This window comes from Tachyglossus aculeatus, chromosome 4 (genome assembly GCF_015852505.1).
Source record: "Tachyglossus aculeatus isolate mTacAcu1 chromosome 4, mTacAcu1.pri, whole genome shotgun sequence".
Classification (NCBI taxonomy): Eukaryota; Metazoa; Chordata; class Mammalia; order Monotremata; family Tachyglossidae; genus Tachyglossus; species Tachyglossus aculeatus.
Window position 1 is genome coordinate 137,911,953 of NC_052069.1, and position 24,942 is coordinate 137,936,894.

Sequence of the window (24,942 nt, forward strand, 5' to 3'; positions counted from 1 at the left end):
TGTGTTTGGCACACTGTTACAAGGGGAAGCTCCAGGTGTAGCCTCTAGCATCCAGAGTCAGTCAGTCGTATTTATTGAGGGCTTACTATGTGCAGAGAGCTGTACTAAGTGCTGTGGAGAGTATAATACTACAACAAACAGACACATTCCCTGGCCACAACCAGCTTACAGTACAGAGGGGGCGACAGACATTAAATAAATAAATAATTTCAGGTATGTATACAGTGATATGGGCTTGGGAGTAGGGGATGAATAAAGGGAGCAAGTCAGGGTGATGAAGAAGGGGTGGGAGAAGAGGAAAGGGGGACTTAGAGAAAACCTCTTGGAGGAGATATGCCCTCAATAAGGCTTTGAGGGTGGGGAGAGTAATTTTCTTTTGGAGTTGAGGAGGGAGGGTGTTCCAGGTTAGAGGCAGGACATGGGTGATGCGTCAGTGGCAAGGTGGATGAGATCAAGGTACCCTGAGGTTAGCTTTAGAGGAGCAAAGTGTGTGGGCTGTGTCGTAGTAGGAGAGTAGGGAGATGAGATAGGAGGGGGCAAGGTAATTGAATGCTTCAAAGGCAATGATGAGGAGTTTCTGTTTGATGCAGAGTTGCTTGAGTAGTGGGAAAACATTTCCTGAATGCTTTGTAGAAACACAATCCAGGCAGCAAAATAAAGTATGGACTGGGCTGAGGAGAGACAGGAGGCAGGGAGGTCAGCAAGGAGGCTGATAAAGTGATCAAGGCGGGATAGAATAAGTGATTGGATTAAGATGGTAGCAGTTTGGTTGGAGAGGAGATTTTAGCGATGTTTTGAAAATCAAACCAACAGGATTTAGTGATGGATTTATTATGTGGGTTGAAAGAGAGAGAGGAGTCATGGATAATGCCAAGGTTATGGGCTTGTGAGACAGAAAGGATGGTGGTGCCATCTATAGTGATGGTAAAGTCAGGGGAAGGGTGGGGCTTGGGTGTCAAGATAAGAAGTTCAGTTTTAGACATACTAAGTTGGAGGTGATGGGAGGACATCCAAGTAGAGATGTCTTGAAGGCAGGAAGAAATGCGAGAGTGAGAGCTCAGGGCTGATGATGTAGATTTGGGTATTATAATCATCCAGGTGGTAGTTGAAGGCATGTGAGTGAATGCGTTCTCCAAGGGAGTGGGTGTAGAGACCATTGGATCCCACGTTCTACACCTGCTTAGATGACCAACCCACTGTGTGTGTGTATGTTTCTGTATACCTGTGAGTATATTGTGTGTGAGTGTGTGTGTACCTGTGTCTGTAGAGATCTTCATCACTCTCTGCCTGGATTTTAGGGGATTTGCGTGGTGACAGGGCAATGGGCTAGAGACCGCAGGCACAGTTGACGGCAGCTGCAGGAGGCCTTGTCTGCTGGGGCTGGGCAGAAATAAGCAGTGAGGTCATTTCCTGCCTGTAGTACAGGGTTCAGTTTCACTTCCCCTGTGGCCGATGTCAGGGCCGGGAGTGGGAGTCTGGGACCTGAGTGGGCAAGCCAAACGTGGGGATGGGGAGGAGTCAGGCTCTGTGCACTGGAATGCTGTCTGCTGGGCTGAGGAAGCAGGTGTCTGTCTCTGTGTGATCGCTATCTCATGTGAACGAACCTCGCCGGGCCGTTCAGAGGCACAACGACCCCCATTGGCCTGACGCCCAGGCATCTGGTTTTGTGGGGGGAGCATCCAGACACTGGAATACGGGACCTTGGACTGTGGTTGTATTGAGGAGCCAGATCTCAGACTTGGCTCTGGCAGGTTGGGATGGAGTCGCAGAGGTTGGGGGCAGCCTTGGCCCTGTTCTTGCTCATCGTGGGCACAGTCATTCAGCCGCAAGCTCTGGCAGGTGAGTCTGGAGGAGAAGGGGGTTAGAGTAGACCAGGGCCAGGGGATGCGGGAGCTAGCAAATGTGAGTGCAGTTACCTGCAGGAGGCCAGATAAGGAGACTGTGCTCTCAGCACAGAGCTACGGGGTCCAATGGTGTCCAGCGCACTGGCCACCTGGCTGAAACTGTAGTATTTAATCATAATTGTGGTATTTATTAAGAATTTACATTGTGTCAACCATGGTACTAAACTGGAGTAAATTACAAGATACTCAGATCAGGTACAATAATAATAATAATAATGGCATTTATTAAGTGCATACTGTATGCAAAGCACTGTTCTAAGCGCTGGGGAGGTTACAAGGTGATCAGGTTGTCCCACAGGGGGGGCCTCACAGTCTTAATCCCCATTTTACAGATGAGGTAACTGGGCCCAGAGAAGTTGTGACTTGCCCAAAGTCACACAGCTGACAACTGGCGAGCCGGGATTTGAACCCATGACTTCTGACTCCAAAGCCCATGCTCTTTCCACTGAGCCCTGTCTCACATGGGGCTCACAGTTTAAGAGGAAGGGAAAGAAGTTATTTCATCCTCATTTTACAGATGAGGAAAAGTGACTTGAGAAGTTAGGTGACTTGTCCAAGATCACACAGCAGCATGGCCTACCGGAGGGAGCATAGACCTGGCTCTTCCAATTGCTTGCTGTGTGGCCTTGGGCAAGTCAGTTAACTTCTCTGTGCCTCACAAGTCACTTCACTTCTCTGTGCCTCTGTTTCCTCAACTGTAAAATGGGGATACCTGTTCTCCCTCTTACTTAGATGGTAAGTGGTATACTGGACAGGGACTGGGTCTAACCTTAATAGCTTGTATCTACCCCAGGGCTAAGAATAGTGATTGGCTCACACCATATTCTTGACAAATACCATAAAAAAGTGCTTAAATACATTTTGGAGATTTCTGGTTCTCCGTGAGGCATAGATTTAGGAGTTTGGAGTCCCAGACACATCTGGAGCAACCTGGGTGGAGGGAGCACCGAAGGGGAAGGGGTCACCAAGTGGTCTACGTCCACACAGGGTGGAAATGAAGGACACAGGATTGACCTGCAGTTGGAAAGTTGATTCTGGATCATGGGGCTTTCAGTGCAGACCCAGGGTCAGTGGGGGGATGGATTTGATAATCCAGACTGACAGTGCCTGCCCTGCAAGGGGGAGGTCAGGTGCAGTGAGGTAGGGGAAGGGCAGAGAGGTCACACACACCCCATTGATACCTTCAGAGAGGACACACCCGGGTGATGCGGAGGGATGGGTGGATGGGACGATCCCCAATCCCTCTGTCCAGTGAGGTGTGGCATCCCACCCACTTTTCTACCCAAACCGATGGACCTGGACCTGGGCCAGGGATCCAGACTGAGGCTATGAGGCTATGGCCAACCCGCAGCCCCCCAGGGCCTCAGGTGGAGAAGTGAACAGCAGAGCCCAAGTGCCAGAACCCTCAAGCTTTCCAACTGTCTCCCACCCTGCTTCCCCAACTTCCCTTCCTCTTCCAGACTGCTGAGAAGCAGCGTGGCTTGATGGAAAGAGCGTGGGCTTTGGAGTCAGAGGTCAAGGGTTCGAATCCCGGCTCTGCCAATTGTCAGCTGTGTGACTTTGGGCAAGTCACTTAGCTTCTCTGGGCCTCAGTTACCTCATCTGTAAAATGGGGAATAAGACTGTGAGCCCCATGTGGGACAACCTGATCACCTTGGATCTACCCAGCGCTTAGAAAAGTGCTTTGCACATAGTAAGTGCTTACCAAATACCTACCCATAGCTGGGGCTCATGTAGCATCCAGCTCCTTCTGCTGGTGATCATCACCAGTTTAATCTCCCTTGGTAGTCCTTGTGGTGTTCGAGGACAGGGCCCCATTTTCTCTTGGGAGTTTCCCTGATTTCCATGTAGGCCTGAGGGGGGTGCCATGAGAAGAGGGGAGAACCCTTGGAATGAGTTTCCAGGCTCTGGATCGGCACTTCCAGCCCCACAGCCACAGATGTTACCCAGTGTGGGTTTGGGGACTGAGGATTGGTGAACCTCCAGGACCTATGCCCTGCTCCTAGCCTTCTTTTAGCATTCTGTGTCTCCTGAAGGTGGGAAAGACCCAGACTGCTGCTTTTACTGGCTCATACACAAACCCATACAAAGATACATAAGAATAGAAAATAACGAATATCTCGACCTGAACGTCTGGCCCAAGGTAAATCACTCCAGTCCAGCTCTTCCCATTTTTAAAGCCCTTATGAAATTCCACCCACTTCCCTTCTACCTCCTTCCAGGAAGCTTTTCCCAGTTCATTTTTCTTCTCCTCAGGTCATATCCTCCCAACTACTAAACACTATTGTGCCAGTTGTGTTCTCACAATACACCATGGTACTTCTGTACACTGCTTATGCACACTACTTTTTAAGACCTTTCTTGTCCATATTTTCATTTTTCTATTCTCTTCTTCCTCCTATCTGTAATTTATTTTGTTCTGGATTATAAGCCTACCCTAAGGGCACAGCTTATGTCTTCTAATTCTTTATTTTCCCAAGCACTTGGTACAGTGTCTGCTTACAGTAGAAGCATTTATGAACATATCCTTATGCTGTTCCATTTCCACCCTCTAGATTGTAAGCTAAAGACCTACCTACTCTAGTGCATTGTACTCTCACAAGTGTAAATACTATTGGTTGATTGATTGTGCTCAATAAATGCTATTGATTAATTAAAGGAGGTAGCCGTAAGAGCTGAGGGCTACTGAAGTGGCTGGAGCCAATGGGATGACTCTGGGAAGACTTCCCACAGAAGACAGATTTTAAGGAGCGTTTACAAGGAGTTGGGTTCAGAATGGGCCTGAGTAAGTAAGAGGCAGTTTATCCAGGAAGAGACAGGAGTCAGGGAAAGATCTGAAAGTGACTGAAGTGAACTCATTCATTCATTTATTCATTCAATCATAGTTATTGAGTGTTTACTGTGTGCAGAGCACTGTACTAAGCGCTTGGGAAGTACAAGTGGGCAATATATAGAGACGGTCCCTACCCAACAATGGGCTCACAGTCTAGAAGGGGGTGACTACTCTATTTTATTTTGTTAATATGTTTTGTTTTGTTGTCTGTCTCCCCCTTCTAGACTGTGAGCCCGTTGTTGGGTAGGGACCGTCTCTATATGTTGCCAACTTGTACTTCCCAAGTGCTTAGTACAGGGCTCTGCACACAGTAAGTGCTCAATAAATACGATTGATTGAATGAGTGAGTGAACAAAACAAAACATGTAGACAGGTGTCAAACCCGTCAGAGTAAATAGAATTATAGCTATATGAACATCATTAACAAAATAGAGTAGTAAATATGTACAAGTAAAATAAATAGAGTAATAAATTTGTACAAACATATGTACAAGTGCTGTGGGGAGGCGAAGGAGGTAGCGTGGGGGGGATGGGGAGGAGGAGAGGAAAAAGGGCTCAGTCTGGGAAGGCATCCTGGAGGAGGTGAGCTCTCAGTAGGACTTTGAAGGGAGGAAGAGAGCTAGTTTGGTGGATTTGTGGAGGGAGGGCATTCCAGACCAGGGGAAGGACATGGGCCAGGGGTCAATGGTGGGGTTCCCCTCCTTCCTCTCCCCCTCCTCCCCCTCTCCGTCCCCCCCGCCTTACCTCCTTCCCTTCCCCACAGCACCTGTATATATGTATATATGTTTGTACGTATTTATTACTGTATTTATTTATTTTACTTGTACATATCTATTCTATTTATTTTATTTTGTTAATATGTTTTGTTTTGTTCTCTGTCTCCCCCTTCTAGACTGTGAACCCACTGTTGGGTAGGGACTGTCTCTATTTGTTGCAACTTGTACTTCCCAAGCGCTTAGTACAGTGCTCTGCACACAGTAAGCGCTTAATAAGATTGATTGATTGATTGGGGTACGTGAGAACGAGGCATACTGAGGAGGTTAGTGGCAGAGGAGTGAAGGGTGTGGGCTGTGCTGTAGAAGGAAAGAAGTGAGGTGAGGTAGGAGGGGCGAGGTGATGGAGGGCCTTGAAGCGAGAGTGAGGAATTCTTCCTTGATTTGTAGGTTGACAAGCAACCACTGGAGATTTTTGAGGGGGGAGTGATATGCTCAGAGCATTTCTGTACAAAGATAATCCGGGCAGCAGAGTGAAATATAGACTGAAGCAGGGAGAGACAGGATGGTGAGAGATCAGATAGGAGGTTGATGCAGTAATACAGTTGGGATAGGATGAGAGATTGAATCAGCAAGGTAGCTGTTTGGATGGAGAGGAAAGGGTGGATCTTAGGGATGTTGTGGAGGTGAGACCGGCAGGTTTTGGTGACAGATTTGATTTGTGGGGTGAATGAGAGAGTGGAGTTAAGGATGACACCACGGTTGCGGGCTTGTGAGATGGGAAGGATGGTAGTGCCATCTACGGGAAAGTCAGGGAGAGGACAGGGTTTGGGAGGGAAGATAAGGAGCTCAGTCTTGGACATGTTGAGTTTTAGATGGCAGTAGGCAGACATCTAGGTGGAGTTGTCCTGAAGGCAGGAGGAGATATGAGCCTGGAGGGAGGGAGAGAGAGCAGGGCTGGAGATGTAGATTTGGGTATCATCAGCGTAGAGATGACAGTTGAAGTCATGGGAGTGAATGAGGTCACCAAGGGAGGGAATAGAGATAGAGAACAGAAGGGAACCAAGAACTGACCCTTGAGGAACCCCTACAGTAAGGGGATGTGAGGGAGAGAAGGAACCTGCGAAGGAGACGGAGAGTGAATGGCCGGAGAGATGAGGAGAACCAGGAGAGGACGGAGTCTGTGAAGCCAAGTTTGGATAGCATGTTCAGGAGAAGGGGCTGGTCCATAGTGTCGAAGGCAGCTGAGAGTTCGAGGAGGGTTAGGATAGAGTAGGAACTATTGGATTTGGCAAGAAGGAGGTCATTGGTGACCTTTCAGAAGGCAGTTTCGATGGAGCGTAGGGGACGGAAGCCAGATTGGAGGAGGTCTAGGAGAGGGTTGCAGTTGAGGAATTCGAGGTAGCGAATGTAGACTCTAGGAGTTTGGAAAGGAAGGGTAGGAGGAAGATAGAGCAATAACTGGAAGGGGCAGTGGGGTCAAGAGAGGGTTTTTTTTTTTAGGATGGGGAGACGTGGGCATGTTTGAAAGCAGAGGGGAAGGAACTAGTGGAGAATGAGCAGTTGAAAATGGAAGTTAAGGAGGGGAGGAGGGAAGGGGCGAGAGTTTTCATAAGATGAGAGGGAATGGGGTCTGAAGCACAGGTGGATGGAGTAGCACTTGAGAGGAGGGAGGAGATTTCATCTGAAGATACTGCTGGGAAGGATGGGAGTGTAGCGGAGAGGGTTGAGAGCAGGGGGGATGGGGAAGAGGGAGGGGTGACTTTGGGGAGCTCAGACGTGATGGTATTGATTTTACTAATGAAGTAGGAGGCCAGATGGTTGCAGGTGAGGGATGGACGAGGGGGAGGAACGGGGGGCCTGAGGAGGGAGTTAAATGTACAGAACAGCTGATTGGGATGATGGGCGTGGGTGTCAATAAGGGAGGAAAAATAGTTTTGCCTGGCAGAGGAGAGGGCAGGGTTTGGGCAGGAAAGGATAAAGTTAAAATGAACAAGGTTGGCTCGGTGTTGAGACTTTCGCCAGCAGCATTCATCAGCTCAAGCATAAGAGTGCAGGAGGTGGACAGTGGCAGTGATCCGAGGATGTGGATTACTGGTGCGAGAGCGTTAAAGGGAAAGGGGAGCGAGCGAGTTGAGTTGAGTGGAGATCGTGGAGTTGAGAGCAGTTATCTGGTCATCAGGAGTGGGTAGAGAGGATAGGGAGTCAAGGTGTGGTGTGATGCGCTGAAAGAGTTGGATGGGATCGAGAGAGCAGAGGTCTTTGTGGGGTAGTAATATGGATTTACAGGGGGGAGGAGTGTGAATGAGGGGACGGGTGAGAAGGTTATGATCAGAAAGAGAGATTTCAGAGTTGGTGAGGGTGGAGATAGTGCAGCCGTAGGAGATGATGAGGCCGAGGGAGTGACAAAGTTGGTGAGTGGGTGAGGTGGGGTGGAGCAGGAGGTTGGCAGCATCAAGGAGATATAGAAGGCGGGTGGCAGCGGAGTCACTGGGAACATCCATGTGGATGTTGTAATCTCCAAAGAACAGAGTGGGCACGGAAATGGAGAGAAGCAAGGTGAGAAAGGTGTCAAAATCGTTAAAAAAGTTGGAGGTGGGGCCAGGCGGGCGGTAGATGACGGCTACAAGAATCTGGAGGGGGTGGTAGAGGCGAATAATATGGGCTTCAAAAGAGGGGAAGGAAAGGGAAGGAGGAGGAGGGTTCTTGCGAAAGCGACACTGGGTTGTGAGAAGGAAACCAACACCTCCTCCTTTTCCGGTGAGTCCGGGGGAATGGGAGGAGGAGTGCTCCGCTGGAGAGAGCAGCAGAAGAGACCGTGTCATCCGGGGTGAACCATGTTTCGGTAAGGAGGAGGAAAAGAGAGCGGGAAAGGAACAGGTCAAGGATGAAAAGGAGCTTACCTGTAATGGAGCGGGGGTTCCCTAGGCCACACTTGGCCGCAGCTGTGGGGGAAGGGGAGGGAGGGGGGAAGTGTGTGAGGGGTGGGGAGGGTTTGGATTGGAATGAGTTGGCTGGGGTCTGGGAGTGGAGAAGGGGAAGAGGGGTGAAGATGAGAAAGGAAAACTGGGGTGGGGCGGGGTCGGGGAGGGAGGGGGTTGGAAGGGAGGGGTTGAGTTTTGGCGCTGGTACAGAGGGATTCTGGGGAAGGGTGGGGAGAAGGGTGAGGGCGGGTTAAAGGGAGGGTAAGAGTTGAATGGGAGAGGGGAAGGGGAAGACTGGGAAGGGCAGATGGGAGCAGGGGAATTGATAGCTCATGGTGAGGTCAGCAAGATAAATGACAGCACAGCGAGCAGTTAACAATTAACATGCAGTAGCAATATTAAAATAAGTAGATGATGACATCACAGAGAGCAGCTAACAATTAACATGCAGAAGCAACCATAAAATAGGCAGATGATGGGTCAGCAGAAGGATGGGTCAGTCAAATCAAATCAAAAAGGCTAATGGCAAGGAGAGCCCAGGATGGAAGCAGGGGGACATAATGTCCCGCGATCCCAGTTGTCTACTTGGATGGAGTGGAGGTCATTTTGAGGGGTGAGTCTAGTGATGATGGGGGGCGGGGGGAGGTCCAGGTGCCTCGGTGTCCCCGGGCGGGGATGCAGATGTCCGGGAGGGGGATGGCCATGAGCCCGGCCGTGGGTCATGGGAGCCTGATAGCGGGCTGCTCGGGGAGGGAGATCCAGGGCCCTTGTGGCGGCGTCCAGAGGGGAAGGATCTTTCCGGGAGCAGGGGCCCCGCGGTGTGATGGCCGATCCAGCTGATCGAGCCGAAGCCCCCTTATCTCCTCTTTTCACTCCCTCTCTCCTCATTTCTCTCCCTGGTCCTCAGGGCTTCACAAGTGGGAAGCCTGCTTCACGGCGGTGGGGGGCGAGGGCATCCCCTTTGGTCTGTCAATGGTCGTGCTGGTGGACGGGCAGCAGGTTGCATCCTACAACAACAGAGTGCAGGAGGTGGTTGTCCGCCTCAGCTGGTTGTACCAGGCTGTGGAAAGGAAGCTGATCCAGGAGAAGACGGAGGAGCTGAGAAGTTACGAGAAGGATTTCCACTGGGGAGTGGAGAACTGGATGCGCTTCCAAAACCGCAGTGGGGGTGAGTGTCGAGACTCCTAGCCCTGGGTTCCCTTCTTCCCTGTCCCCTTTAGCTCCTCACTTTTCCAGTCCAGGTATCCAATTGTGTCATGGGACTGTAGCAGCAAGAAACTCAGGGATCACTCTGGCGTGGATTCAGTTATCCATCAGCCCTGACCCTGCTGGGGATCCATCCACAGGGCCGGGAGCCCTGTAGTTCCAGGCTTTCCTAGGGCAAGTCCAAGTCTGAGAGTCCTGGGAGAGCTTCGTGATTCCCTGAGGTCCCTGTTCTGGGAATATCCTGGATGCTGTCTCCCCCCACACCCCCTGCCTCCGTTGCCTGCCCCCTCACAGGAACCCACACACTGCAGCTTATCCTGGGCTGTGAGCTGGACAGAGACATCCAGGTCGGCAGCGTCTTCCGGTTTGCCTACGACGGAGAAGACTTCTACTGGCTGGATGAGCAGCGTGGGGCCTGGATGACTTCTGGACCGGCTGCAGATCGCTTCCTGCCCTTCTGGGAAGGCAGCCCTTTCTGGTCCGAGGTTGTACGTCGTTACACGAAAGAGGAGTGTGCCTCCATCCTGAAGAGCACCCTGCACTACTGGCACCTCCTGGAGAGCAGTGAGTCTGAACCAGAGGCAGCGTGATCTAAAGTATGAAGCTCTGGGCTGTGTGACAGGGGCAGTGATAAACCTCTCTGAGTCTCAGCTTCTGCCAAAAGGAGCTAATTCCCATTGTCCTGAACTTTGCTCCCTCACTCCTCAGGGATGGGGAGAGGATATAGCTTTAGGAAGTGAGTTACTGAGTGAAAACTCAGTCATACTCAATTTCCTCAAGGAGCCTGGGCCCAGGGAGGCAGAGGATTCACAGGACATTTTCATGGTGAAGCAGTGTTCCTCAGTGGCCAGAGCACAGGCCTGGGAGTCAGAAGGTCCTGGGTTCTAATCCTGACTCTGCCCATGTCTGCTATGTCACCCTGGGCAAGTCACTTTGCTTCTTTGTACCTCTGTTACCTCATCTGTCTGTAAAAAGGGGATAAGAGTGTGAGCCCCATGTGGCACAGGGATTGTGTCCAACCTGATTGACTTGTTTCTACCCAAGGATTTAGAACAGTGCTTGGTACTTAGTAAACGCTTTAACACAGTAATAATAGTCATAATGATGCTCAGGACAAGTTCCACCATTTGCGTCCTCCTCTCTTGTCCTTATCTTATGCTGTCGAGTCATCTCTGACCCATAGTGACACCATAGATACATCTCTCCCAGAACACCCCACTTCTATCTGCCATGGTTCTGTTAGTGTATCTATCGGGTTCTCTTGGTAAAAACCCGGAAGTGGTTTACCATTACCTCCTTCCGTGCAATCAGATTGCGTGTCTGCCCCTGACTCTTTCCCCTGACGCTGCTGCTTCCAACAGGGGAGTCTTGACTTGTAGCAGATTGCCTTCCACTTGCCAGCCACTGGGCAACCTAGGAAAGGAATGGGTATGCCTCTGCTTGACTCTCTCTCCCATAGTCAAGACTGGAAGAGTACTAGAAACTCTCCAGGTGTGCCTCAGTTACCTCATCTGTAAAATGGGGATTAAAACTGTGAGCCCCCTGTGGGGCAATCTGATCACCTTGTAACCTCCCCAGAGTTTAGAACAGTGCTTTGCACATAGTAAGGGCTTAACAAATGCTATCACTATTATTTCTTCTAGACTGTGAGCCCTCTGTTGGGTAGGGACCGTCTCTATTTGTTGCAACTTGTACTTCCCAAGCGCTTAGTACAGTGCTCTGCACACAGTAAGCGCTCAATAAATACGATTGAATGAATGAATGAATGACCCTGAGAGGGTAGTCCTCCTCTCTACGCCACAGCAATTTTCAGGACTAAGTGACTCCAGCCTGGGATTTCTAACTATGCTTACCCAAACTGCTTTCTGGGTGCTATAGTAAGTGTGTCTTGAGGCTTCCTTATTTTTCTCCAGATCTTAACTTCCCTGTCTTGCTAATAGGAGGAAGTGGGGAGAAAGGCAAGGGACGATCAGGAAAAAACTTTGTGGAATAATTTCTATGAACTGTGTTGTAATAAGAGAAGTGAGAGGGAAAGATACACAGGTTTTGAAAAGGTTTTTTCATTGTAAAAGTCCTGATATCCAGTTTTATACTTGCCTCTCTCTTTCCCCAGACCATTGGTCATTCTATTTCTTTCACTTTCCCCAGCACCTCCAGAGGTGACCGTGACCCGCCGTGATGCCCCAGACGGCAGTCTGACCCTCTCCTGCCTGGCCACCGGATTCTATCCCAGCTCCATTCTGCTGCGCTGGGTGAAGGATGGGGAGGAGGGGCTGTGGGGGGAGGAGAGCTCCAGTGGGACCCTCCCCAACGCTGACGACACCTTCTACCTCCGCCAGACCCTGGAGTTGCGGGCAGGGGCTGGGAACTCCAGCTATGCCTGCCTGGTGGAGCACAGCACCCTGGAGGTGCCCATTGCCTACCCGGGTATGGGCGCTGGTGGGGAAGAGAAGGAGAAATTGGGTCTCCCCTGAGGGCTTTGTTGAGACTGAATCCCTCAGGGAGAGGACTGATGAGGAGTCCAATCTGCAGGTTTCCCAGGTTTCCGCAAAGAGGGGAAAGGGACAGGGACTGAGGGTATTAGGAGGATTTGGTGTATCATTAGACACTTAAATGTGTCAGTCCCATGCAGATGCGTTGCATCTTACAATCCGTGGAGCATTTTGTGAAACTTTGCTGAGCACTGCTAATTTTGGAGGAACTGCGAAAATCTTTGTCTGCCCCAGTTTGTCTGACTCAACCTACCAGAAGGGTCTCAGACATAGGAGTTTAGTTTTCATGGAGAGAGGGCAAAGGAGAGAACAAAGCTAAAACCAAACCTTCCCTCATTGTATAAAATTCAACAGCTCCAAAAAACTTTAATAAACAAAATTTCTTGAGGCCTACATAGAGAAAACCAATGTTATACTGAATCTTCCAGAGGGTTCTGGAAATGTAGTCCTTTTAGAACTTGGAACACACATTTCCCAGAAAGAGGGGATTATAGGAGTAAGTTTCCCACTCCTCCTTCAGTTAGTCCCTCGGTAGATTCCCCCTTTAATATGGGGACTAAATAGGACTAAAACAAGACTCTGCTAACACTCTATTTGTTCAAAGAAGTGGAGTGAATATCAAGAAAGTGAAGTGCAAATGACACAAGCTACCAAGCAAATGATATGGAAATGAGATTTAAATGATCCCAGCAACCGTTAGGCAGAAAGAGCATGCCGCTAGGTGTGAGGCTGCCTCACCTCTCCCTGTTGATCCTGTCGCCCATACAGCCCCACAGAAACCCACGTGGAGGATGCCCTGGAGTCTGGCATTGGGTGTGGTGGCTGCTGTCATGCTGGCTCTGAGCCCGGCCGTGGGCTTCATCCTATGGCGGAAGAAGGAAACAGGTGCAGGGGCAGATCAGGGAGAGGGGATTGGATGGGAAGGGTGGAAACCCCGGAGGGATTGATGGAGGCTGGTCAGAGGAACCATGTGATCCTTTGCTCAGAGGAATACTTTGGGGCTTTGGGAATGAGGATTCTGCGAGATCATCATCATCATCAATCGTATTTATTGAGCACTTACTATGTGCAGAGCACTGTACTAAGCACTTGGGAAGAACAAATTGGCAACATATAGAGACAGTCCCTACCCAACAGTGGGCTCACAGTCTAAAAGGGGGAGACAGAGAACAAAACCAAACATACTAACGAGATGTTGTCTATCTCACTGCCGACTGCTTGCCCATGTCCTACCTCTGGCCCAGAATGCCCTCCCTCCTCAAATCTGCCAGAAAATTATGCTCCCCCGCTTCAAAGCCTAATTGAAGTCACATAAAGCTTTCCCTGACAAACTCCCCTTTCTGTCTTCCCCCACTCCCTTCTGCATCGCCCCGACTTGCTCCCTTCATTCTCCTCCCCTCCCAGCCCCACAGCACTTATGCACATAACTGTAATTAATTTACTTATGTTAATGTCTGTTTCCCCCTCTAATAGTAATAATGGTATTTGTTAAGCGCTTACTATGCGCCAAACACTGTTCTAAGCTCTGGGGGAGATACAAGGTAATCAGGTTGTCCCACATGAGGCTCACAGTCTTAATCCCCATTTTACAGATGAGACAACTGAGGCACAGAGAAGTTGAGTGACTTGCTCAGTCACGTGGCTGACTAGTGGTGGAGCTGGGATTAGAACCCATGACCTCTGACTCCCAAGCCTGTGCTCTTTCCACTGAGTAATGCTACTTCTCTAGACTATAAGCTCGCTGTGGGCAGGGAATGTATCTGTTTATTGTTGTATTGTACTCTCCCAAGTGCTTAATACAATGCTCTATGCAGAATAAGTGCTCAATAAATATGATTTAATGAATAAATGAATGAGAGGCTTTGGAGGTGAGGGAACCTAGGGAAGACGTTTTGGACGATGGAGTCCTGTGGACAAAGAATATTTGGGGGAAAGGACTCAGGCGCAACTCTGAGTGAGAAATGGGTCCTGGTGGGGAGACTGTGTCTTTCAGGGACAGAGACTTGATGGGATGACATTACAAGGGGCAGTGGGCTTAATCTACAGCAGGAAGAATTTAACAGAGGCAACCAGAAGTACAGTCCCAATACAGAACGTTTGTCAAATTCTGGAATGGAGCAGAAAAGCTTCTGGAGTCTCTTTCTGTTCTGACTTTACTACCTCTGTCTGGGTTGGTTTTGGTGTAGGCCTACCTAGGGGCAGGCGGATGGGTGAAATGGTCCCTCCAGCCAGAGGGGTGATGACTCTTTCCCTTCATTTGTGTTTCAGATCCCGGAAGACTGGGACACTGCTGTTCCGGAGGGTGAGCGACCCTGGGTTCCATGTCCACTGTCCCTTAGCTTCAGGGTTGGAGGCTGTATTCTCATGAGGAAAAGCCAGACTCCTGGACGCCTTCTCTGCTTCCCCTTGAAGCCAAGGGGTCCTAGGTCAGGGTATCCATCAGCCTGTCCTGATCGCTCAGAGGGACAGAGACCTAATCTGGGTCTGTGCTAGAGAACGAACACTGTCCATGTTCTTGAATAGTTCCCAGTCTTACAGTATCCCTGTACAGTACAGTCTTACACAGTTCCTGCCCTCAGAGAGTTCCCGGTCTTACAAGGGAGACATTCAGCCCATGCCCTTGGGGGCTCCCAGTCTTACAGAATCACCCACAGTCCCTTGTATATGGGCAGCTGAAAAGAGCCGCGACAGGAGAGTCAGAGGTTGGAAGGGTCTAGCGTGTTTCTGGTGAGTGGAGAGTGGGTGGGTAAATCAGGGAAGACTTCTTGCAGGAAGTAGCCTTGATCTAGGATGTTCAGGAAGGTGGAATGGGGTTAGTAGAGCAAAGCAGACCAGTGGGAAAGGTTAGGCCCAAGTTTGGGCTTGGGAGAGGATGATTGGCTATAGTTCATTGTAGGCAGGGAACGTGTCTACCAACTCTGTTATAGTGTACCCTTCTAATAATAATGATGGTATTTGTTAAGCGCTTACTATGTGCAAAGCACTATTCTAAGCACTGGGGAGATTGCAAGGTGATCAGGTTGTCCCACGGGGGGCCTCACAGTTTTATTCCCCATTTTACAGATGAGGTAACTGAGGCACAGAGAAGTTAAGTGACTTGCCCAAAGTCACACAGCTGACAGTTGGCGGACTCAGGATTTGAACCCCTGCCCTGACCTCTGACGCCAAAGCCCAGGCTCTTTCCACTGAGCCACGCTGCTCCCTAAGTACTTAGTACAGTGCTCTGCACTCAGTAAACACTCAATGTATGCGATTGTTTGATTGAATGTGGTTGGATTGTGGTTGAAAGGTGGGGCTGAATCCATCCACATTTTCCATTCCGCAGAGATGGTGGGCCTGGATCTCGCTGAAGAGCATCGTCTGGAGGAGACTGGTCCCTGAGCCTCCCTCCCAGTGTACTCTGCAGCCAAAATCGTTCAGAGGCCCCTGCAGGGCAGCCAGAAAAGGTTTATCCCTTTATTATTAGATTGAAAGTTTCAATGTTTGGAGGGAGTCTTCAGCCTCTAGTGAATGTTCTGAAGTGCAGTGCTCTGCACAGCACGGGCACCCAATAAATACTATGTTGAGCATTAGTGAGACTCTGGGCTGAAGGGGAATGCTTGAAACCCTACTGGAGGAACTGACCTGGGAACCAGTGAGGAGGTCCCAAAGGCACAATCTCTCAAAGGTCCCCCAGGTTGCACTGGCTATGAAGTGGCGGCTAAGGAGCACACCCTGTTAGGGAGCAGGTGGAGGGACATGTGGGCAAGATTTGGCCCCCTGCAGCATTGGGACGGCTCAAGGCCCTCGCCCTCCCAACCCAGAAGCCTCTTATGGCCAGGGACTGTGTCTTCATTGACTTTGCAGTGTGTGCATGAGCACTCCAGGCAGTGTTCTTTCAGCAGCAATAATTATAAGAGCAGTGAGATTCATTCTGCTGTCGTGTGCAGCCCCAGAGACACTGGGGCTGGTAGAGTGGCGCAGTTTCATCCTGAATGTAGGGAGTTTTGCCAAGCAGGGCCGAACCTGGGTGCAGAATCCGTGAGTGACTGTACTCACCCACTGCTTTCCCATGTGCAGGCAGGCTATGTCTTTGCCTATTTACTAATGGCAGAAGAACAGCTTAGAACACGCCCCACTGGAAGCACCGTTTCCCTGAGCACCTGCGGGCCTCGCACTGAAGTCTGTCTGAACCAGGGTCAGCGCGCCCAGGGGCAGAGCTCCTCTCTGGACAGCCCAGGCACACCCAACAGCCCGATCCTCTGGCCCAAAGAGACAGTGGCTGCCGGATTTACAGAACTGATGCAGTTCTCACTACCAAAACAGCAGGGGAGAGGGGGGCGGGGTGGAGGGACGGAACGGCAGAAAACCACGTAAACTCAGTCTTAGCTGCAGGGTACCACACAAACCAACTGTGAAAGTGAACTTTACCCAGTAGGCGAAAGCAGAGGCATAAAAAGCATCCACTCTGAAGGGCCCTAACAATCATTTTCAGACACCCACTCATCCATCTCACTGCCCTTTGGATGGTTCTGAAATCCCTTTTTTTAAGCTTCCACCCCAAATCTCTTACTGCATTCTCAGATAATATCCTTGTATTCTGTACACAATAAGTGCTCAATAAGTACCACTGATGATATTCAGTCCTCTGTGGACATGGAACCCAGACAACATCCACCTCACGTAAACCTGTCACACGGTCAAAATCAATTATTCCACACTCTCCTCCAATCATGGGGAGCGTGCCAAGACACAGGCCCTGCGGTCGAGGGGTGGGGGCTGAGATGCCCAGGGACACAGTGCTCGTCAGCGCTTCTCTACGGGCCCCAAGAACTGAGCTTGACCTGGGCACACAGTTGACAGGCCAGCCTGGAGCTCACTGATGGGGGCTTGCCAGGCTGGCCAGTGTTATGGCTTAGCTGGGCACCAGCTCTGGAGAGGAGTGTACAGAGGGCATTATGCATGAGGATTGAGATGGGCTCTGGGGATGGGCTCGTTCCCTTCTCCCTGCTGGGCTCCCAGACCCCAATCCTCTCCCTGGTGCCCTCTGCTCTTCCCCTGGGGATCCAGGGCATCTCTACTCCTCCTGTCTACTTCTCAGGACAGGGGCAGGCAGCAATGGAGTGCTGTTTGGGGAGGAGCAGGGACAGACTGGTACAGACAGGACTCTGTGCCTGCCAGCACTGGGTTCTCTAGACAAACCCCTCTCTGTCCACATCCTGCAAAATTGCCTGTGCATCAGGCCGTTCAGGAGGTATGGCGACTAGTCACTCTGTGGCCAAAGCCAAGGGCTTCTAACTGTCCCACGGACCCACAGAGCTTGTAACTCTAGGGACTGTGAGAGAGGACAGGGCTGGAGTCAGGTGGGGCTAGACTGGACTGAGTTTGTAGATGTGGAATTGCAGAGATTACCCAAGTTCCTTTCGACTGGTCCCAGTCCCCTTCAGTGGGGTGGCCAAATGGTACACACAGTGCCAAAGGAGAGGCCAGATGATTGGGGAATCACTCTCTCTCAGTGATGGTGGAAAGAAATCCTAATTAAATTTTAGTTTGAGCAGGGAACTGGGAGACATTGGTTTGCGGATCTGGTAACTGGCTGAGAATCCATCCTCAGAGCAGATTCGGCCGTTGTTCAGCTGGGCACAAACCGGCAGGGGGATCATTCCTTTTGCCCAGTAGACTCAGTTCCGCTTCCCCTGTCAGGCCGCCTTCTTCCTGGTGCCGGGGCTGCGGACTGGAGTCCCAATATGAATGTGGGCGAGACCAGTGCTGGAGGCGGGGCCGAGAAGGAGTCAGGCTCTCTGCAGGGAGTACTTTGTGGGGGACTCAGCACGGAGGAAGCAGGTGTTTATAGCTGTGAGATCTGTATCTTGTGTGAACGAGCCCTGGGGTTCCTCGCTAAACTGTTTGGGGGCAAAAGGACTCTCGTCGTTCTGAAACCGAAGCAACTGACTCTGGAGGGGAGCATCGGGACCATAGAAGCCCAAACTGTGGATAAGGGCTGCATCAAGGAGTCTGGATCTCAGAGGTGGTTCAGGGGAACTGGATGGAGCCACAAAGAATGGGGGCAGCACTGGCCCCTTTCTTCATCTTTCTTGGGGCAGCTGCTTGGCCACAGACTGGCAGGTGAGTCTGGAGGAGTCAGGTTGTGAAGGAACTGATGTCAAAGGCAAGTGTTGATGGGGTGTTCCTGGCCGGAAGGCAGAAAGGACCCAAGGGGAAGCCCTCTGCCCGGGTCTTTGGGTCTCTCAACAGTGCTGTCCACCGATTTGATGCTCAGGAACGTGAGGAGGCTTGATTAGGCCCAGGAGCGGTGCGACTCAGGGTCAAATGGTCCAGCGTCAGTCCTCCCTGAGTCTGAACCTGAATATCCCTGGTAGGAAGAACCTTCCCATGGGCAGGACCCCTAACCTGACCCCTTCAAGGGTCCAGGGGTCGTTCCGTAATGGGGTAGGAGAGGGAAATACTTTCCACAGGACCTGGAGCGGGGCAGAAGAGACAGGAGACAAAGACAGAGGCAGCAGGGACAGAGAAAGAAATCAGGTCAGGAACTGAGAGGGAAGAATTGGAAGGTGAGGGAGGAAGATAATGCAGAGGAAGAGGAAGCAATCATAAAGGAGGAGCTGGAGAGCAAAGGGGTGGGCACATGGCTTATGTGGGCGAGGCCCACATACCCACATGGTCGTGGAGAGCCTTCAGATCACCCAGGTCAGGGGTCCTCAATCTACCCACTGGCTTTAGTGATCCTGGACAATCCGTTTTCCTGAAGATATCCTTCCAGCCCTCCTCCTTCGTGGCACACTGGCTCCTCCTGCCAGCCAGGGAGTTCTGCCCTGCCTCCCTCCACTCCCATCTTCTCCCTCTCCCCTGGGGACTTATGGTGGTGGTTCAGGATATGCCCACCCCCTGCCCTCAGCTGAAACCTGTGGCTTCTTCCCAGCCCAGGTTCAGTCCTCTCGGGTTTGTTCGGAGAGTGGGATCTAGGATCGAGGATCTAGGAACAGAGGAAAGGAGGAGACACAGTTCCTGCCTTCGAGGACCTGCCAGTCTGATGTGGGAGACAGTTCACACACACACACACACACACACACACACACACACACACACACACACACACACACACACACACACACACACACACACACACACACTGTGCTGAGGGAGGGAAGGAGGAGTTATGGTCCCTGCCCTCCAGGGGCTGTCAGTCTGATGGAGGCACACACACTCTCTCTCTATCTCTTTCTCTCTCTCTCTCACTCACTCACTGTACAGGGTAGGAGGGAGAGCCAGAAGAAGCAGATACAGTCTCTACCACTGAAGGGCTCACAGACAGGTAAGACGACAGAAGAGACAGCAATTTTCCAAGACATATTACTCAGAGCTATAGTATGGAATGGTTTCAACCTGCAAAATGGTGTTCCATGACAAAAACATGCAAGTAAAGACAACCCGGTGGATGATAAAGACTTAACACTTAACCTTCTAGACTGTGAGCCCACTGTTGGGTAGGGACTGTCTCTATATGTTGCCAGCTTGTACTTCCCAAGCGCTTAGTATAGTGCTCTGCACACAGCGCTCAATAAATACGATTGATTGATTGATTAACACCCTTTACAATCTCCTATTGGGATTCCTTTATTTTGGGCCACCTTTACTTTTCGGAGTTGGATATAAGAGCAGAGAAATTATAGGAAATATTGAAATGACTGAAGACAAGAGGGAATAATCTGGGGGGCTATATGTAGGAAGTGAGATTTTAAAGAAATTTGACTGGAGTCATGTGGCTAGAATGTGGCTCTAGGCCAAGAAGAGCTGGCAAGCAGGACAGCATCTGAGTTGGTTGGGACTTTGTGTGTGTGTGGGGGGGGTGGGGTGGGGGGTTGATGTGAAAAGCTGCAGTCACTTAGTCTTCCTGTACCTGCGCCTTCTCTCTCCATCCCTAAATCCTTCCCATACTCAGAGCTTCACACTGCGGGATTCTATTTCACGGTGGTGGGCAGTGAAGACGGCTTCTTCGAGCTGACGATGGTTGGGCAGATGGACAGGCAGCAGGTGGTGTCTTACACCAGCTCAGAGCAAGAGGCAGGCCTAAGGTTGATCTGGCTGTCCCAGGCCCTGGGTGGGTGGCACCTGGATTGACTTGTCCAGGCCCTGGGCAGGACGCTGCTCCAGCAGAAGAAGGAGAAGCTGTTGAGCTCTGAGAAAGGGTTCCAGTGGGCCGTGGAGAATCAATCAATCGTATTTATTGAGTGCTTACTATGTGCAGAGCACTGTACTAAGCGCTTGGGAAGTACAAATTGGCATCACATAGAGACAGTCCCTACCCAACAGTGGGTTCACAGTCTAAAAGAGTGGGTTCACAGTCTAAAAGAACTGGGGAGAACTGGGGAGAACTGGGTGATGTCCCAGAACCATAGCAGGGGTGAGTGTCCCAGCCCACATCTTCCCCTGAGCTTGACCCCTCCCTCCTCTTACCCAGACCCATGTCCCTCGTACCATCCAAACTCCTCAACTGAGTCGTTTACACCCACTGCCTCCATTTCCTCTCCTCCAACTCTGTCCTTGATTCCCTCCAAGCAAAATCTCTTGACCCCTGGTGTTCAAGCCCTCAGTCGGCTTATGTACCCCACTTCACTCCAGTTGCTATTCTAAATACCTTGCAAGAAAACCTATTCAATCAGTCAGTCATATTTATTGCGTGCTTACTGTGTGCAGATCATTATACTAAGTGACTGGGAAAGTCCAATATAACAGAGACGGTGGACATGTTCTCTGCCCACAACGAGCTCACAGTCTAGAGAACGAGCTCACAGCCTAGAGGGCGAGCTCACGGTCTAGAGGACGAGCTCACAGGGGCCAAGCTCCACCTACATTCCCCCAACCCCCCGGGGGTGGGGGTCTGTAGTGTTTGGTTGGGGGAGACAGAGTTAGGTTGGGGGGAGGCAGGGGCACTAGGCAGTTTCCATTTGGGGCCAGCAAATCTATTTCAATATTCCCTCCCTGTAGTTTCTGCTCTTTACAGAATTCTTGGGGAGCCGGTTCCTCTAGAAACGGGGTCCTCCCTCTCAACATTAACCCTTTCCTTTCCCAAAAAGAAACACCATCTCTGCTGTCAAAGAAATTACAATCTAATGGGGGAGACAGACAGAGAACAATCCATGATAGGGAAATAAGGGAAATGGAGAGCTGGATCAGTGAATAAATGGTGAAACAGTAGAGTGCATAAATCGATGCATACATCATCGTCATCATCAATCGTATTTATTGAGCGCTTACTATGTGCAGAGCACTGTACTAAGCGCTTGGGAAGTACAAATTGGCAACATATAGAGACAGTCCCTACCCAACAGTGGGCTCACAGTCTAAAAGGGGGAGACAGAGAACAAAACCAAACATACTAACAAAATAAAATAAATAGGATAGATATGTACAAGTAAAATAAATAAATAAATAAATAGTTGTTAATACATAGTTGTAAATACATAGTTGTTATGGCCGTGGAAAGGAGGAGGCATAAGGAGTCGGGGGCCCCTGGGCAGAGCAGCAGTTGAAGAGGCCTGTTTTGTAAGGGGGAGTTAGCTGATGAAGAATTTGAAACAAGTGGTTTGAAGTTTCTGCTTGATGCACAGGGATATGCAGGGTAAGTGTCAGGTGAGTTGGATCTCTAGGGGCAATGGAGCAGCTCGTCATGCCCACCAGCCAGATCCAACCAGGGGCTCTGTGCAGGCCTCTCCTCCTCCCTCTCCCACGGACTCCCAGACCCCATATCAGGAAGAGGCCTTTCAAACGTAGGGAAAATCTGTTTGCCGGCCCTGTATTTATGCACATAGTAATAATAATCAGCATCAATCAGTGGTATTTCTTGAGTCCTTTCTGGGTGCAGAGCATTGTACAAAGCATTACGGTAGATTCAAGGTTATCAGGTCAGGTGGTCTCTGTCCCCCACGGAGATCACAGTACATGTAGGAGGAGAACAGTTACTTTATCTCCATTTTAAAGAAGAGGAAACTGGCCCAGGGAAGTGAAGCGACTTGACCGTGGTCACACAACAGGCAAACCATCAGAGCCAGGATGAGAATCTGAATTATCTGATTCCCAGGGTCGTGCACTTTCCGCTAAGCCAAGCCGCTTCTCTGTCACAGGCACTATCCCCCTTCTCCAGTAAAAAAGAGAAACTAGCAAACTTGGAGAGCAACAACTAGGGCAGGGAGGAGCAACGTTTGGGACCGTGTGCAGGGAAACCAGGCCACATATAGGGCCAGAGGGCCAGAAGGCGCCAACCGGGACAGCGGCGATCTGCTCTGTGTGCTCTGATTTGGGAGTCTCTGATTGTCACATTTCATCTGTTTTTGTCGTCTAGGTAGAAAAAGTCTTGAGAAACGGTTGCCATGTTATCTTGTTTCCAAATGGAACCCTTAAAGAAGTGAGTTCTGATGGAAAGACCATTACCATCACGTTCTTCAACGGTGACGTGAAACAGATCCTGCCGGACCAGAGGGTGGTAGGTTCCTGCCCTTGCATCATTTCCAGTGGTTTACATTCCTCTCGTGAACCCAAAAGCTCTTACTGCTGCCGACTCATTTCACTTCACAGGTTTATTACTATGCCGTGGCCCAGATGAGTCACACTACTTATCCAGAGGGACTGGAGGTCTTGCATTTCTCAAATGGACAAATAGGTGAAAATTGAAAAAAAAACCTCTATCCACCCTAATCACTTCACAGATTTAACTTTTTTCACACAAAAAAAATATTCTCTCAAAGAGAAAAACATTACCCTGATGGAAGAAAAGAAATTGCTTTTCCTGATCAGACCATTAAAAATTTATTTGTGGATGGATGAGAAGAAAGCATTTTTCCAGATGGTTCTATTGTTCGAGTTCAAAGGTAAGACGGTTGGTTATAAAATTTAGTAATTTTTTTCATTCTCGCCTAGCTGTTGTCATTGAACAACGTATCATCCCTGGTAAATTTAGTTGGAGAGGAAGGAGCATTTATAATTTGTTTCATGATTTAGAAAGTGATCAGTCTGTCTTATTTTTTCACTTCTTCTTTTAATGTTTCTTTAATGTACATGCATCTTTGTCATTAGAAGGGGGTGCCCCCTTTACATTCAAGATAAATGAATACAGCATAAAAATCCATGATTCAAGTACCACCACTCAAGGTTATTTTCTGAGGTTCGAGTCATTTTAGTTTGTGACCTTATCCCTAATGTCACTCACTTTCTATTCAGAATATGCGGATTTGATTCTTTCCTTTGCTGAAACGATCTTTTGATTTTTACAGAGATGGCAATAAAATCACTGAATTTAATAATGGCCAAACAGAACTCCACACGAACAAGTTCAAGAGGCGTGAATATCCAGATGGTACTGTCAAGACTGTGTATTCTAACGGTCACCAAGAAACCAAATGTGTTTCTGGGAGTGTGAGAATTAAGGACAAGGATGGAAACGTACTCATGGATACCAAGTTGTAGTTTGGATCACGAAGCTACTCGGATCATGAAGCGGTGCTGAATTTCCCTTTTTAAATAACCTTCCCGTCTCTCTTGAGAACAGAAAAACTGTTTCTCTAAGCTACTTAGTATGTGGCTCTTACTGTTGAATATTATGTAAATACAGCAGATGTGTGGGTGTTTTCAGATTTGTAAAATAAATTTATTTTAAAACTTTACCACCCAATTTGTAGTTTTGTGGTGCTCTCTGTGAACATTTCGGGCGTACATTGATATTGCATATGATATTCCAGTATCCAAACTAATCTCTAAGATATTTTTCCACTTAATACAAAGACGTAGCTAGCACACGAAACGTGAGACATGAGGTGGGGGAGAGATTATGAGAGCTGCTGGTCTGTTAAGCCCACAGAAAACAACAGTGAAAATAAAATGGGAGCAAGGAAGCGGGCACAGAGGAAAGATGGTTAACCTGGAAAGGGAATTCTTACCTGCACTTACCAGGTGACTTCAGGGCACAGACCACTGCTGCCGTTGCCACCGCCCCTCCTCCTGCTGCCACCGCCACCACCCACGGGTAATTTATATGGAACACGAGAATCAAATGCCTGGGGCCCGGAATGGAGAAGGGCCAATGCCCCAGGTACATGACCCTTGAGCTCTCCACCAAGAGGCCATCCCCAACTCAGCCCTCATCTCCCCTACTCCCACTCTCTTTTGCATCTCGTGCATGCTTGGATCCGTCCCTTCTAAGCACTCGTATCAATCCCACTCTTGGCCCCACACCACTTACGTACATAGCCGCAAACTATTTTAATGTCTGTCTCCCCCATTAGACTGTAAGCTCCCAGTGGGTAGGGGATTGCGGGTATCACCTCTGTGGTATCATACTCTCCCATGCACTTAGTACAGTGTTTTGCACACAGTAAATGCATAATAAATGCCATTGATTGTTGGACTGATTGCCGTAAATTATGTTCTTTATGGACTAAGAATAATCTGAAAATAAAGTCATCGAGCATTTAGCTGAAGATTCAAAGCAAACATTTACTGGAATACTATTCTTTGAGAATGTGAAAGTAGTTCCAAACTCGGGATAATAGCATTCCTGTTTGACCTATCATCTTTTAGTACACAAAACGAATACAAATTATGCCCAAACGGTATAAATCAAAGTAGAATGTTTCTTCTGGTCTTTTCAAAAATCTGTAAGATATTTGTTAGACTACCCAAAAACTAAAATTGGATTTCAGTGTACCCGGAGAGAGAGATTCCTACTGAATGGGAAACATGCTGCTAATTTTTGCGTACCACCTTAGGAAATTAGAAGTCTGGGAAATTAGCTGACGACCATCCCTTGAACGGCACTGACTGATGTATATATATGATGTATGTATATAGGGCCTGGGGAAGGCTTAATCAGAAAACCCA

General features: G+C 49.5%; 1 protein-coding gene across 8 annotated transcripts in view; it reads left to right on the forward strand.

The window, feature by feature from the left end:
* Positions 1 to 23,683, forward strand: part of LOC119927267 (major histocompatibility complex class I-related gene protein-like) — a 43,740-nt gene extending 20,057 nt beyond the window's left edge. Inside the window, exons 1-10 of one of the 8 annotated variants that reach the window (XM_038745823.1) lie at positions 1,429 to 1,839; positions 9,282 to 9,542; positions 9,875 to 10,144; positions 11,729 to 12,007; positions 12,841 to 12,957; positions 14,341 to 14,374; positions 15,398 to 15,518; positions 22,412 to 22,552; positions 22,645 to 22,937; positions 23,340 to 23,683. In XM_038745823.1, coding sequence (XP_038601751.1) covers positions 1,758 to 1,839; positions 9,282 to 9,542; positions 9,875 to 10,144; positions 11,729 to 12,007; positions 12,841 to 12,957; positions 14,341 to 14,374; positions 15,398 to 15,422 — 1,068 coding nt within the window. In that variant the 5' untranslated portion in view covers positions 1,429 to 1,757 and the 3' untranslated portion in view covers positions 15,423 to 15,518; positions 22,412 to 22,552; positions 22,645 to 22,937; positions 23,340 to 23,683. Of the gene's footprint in view, positions 1 to 1,428; positions 1,840 to 8,879; positions 8,988 to 9,281; positions 9,543 to 9,874; positions 10,145 to 11,728; positions 12,122 to 12,840; positions 12,958 to 14,340; positions 14,375 to 15,135; positions 15,156 to 15,397; positions 15,637 to 22,411; positions 22,553 to 22,644; positions 22,938 to 23,339 lie in introns of those variants that run through there. The other 7 variants (XM_038745830.1, XM_038745829.1, XM_038745825.1 and 4 more) reach the window with 7 other exon arrangements.
* Positions 23,684 to 24,942: the final 1,259 nt, after the last annotated feature.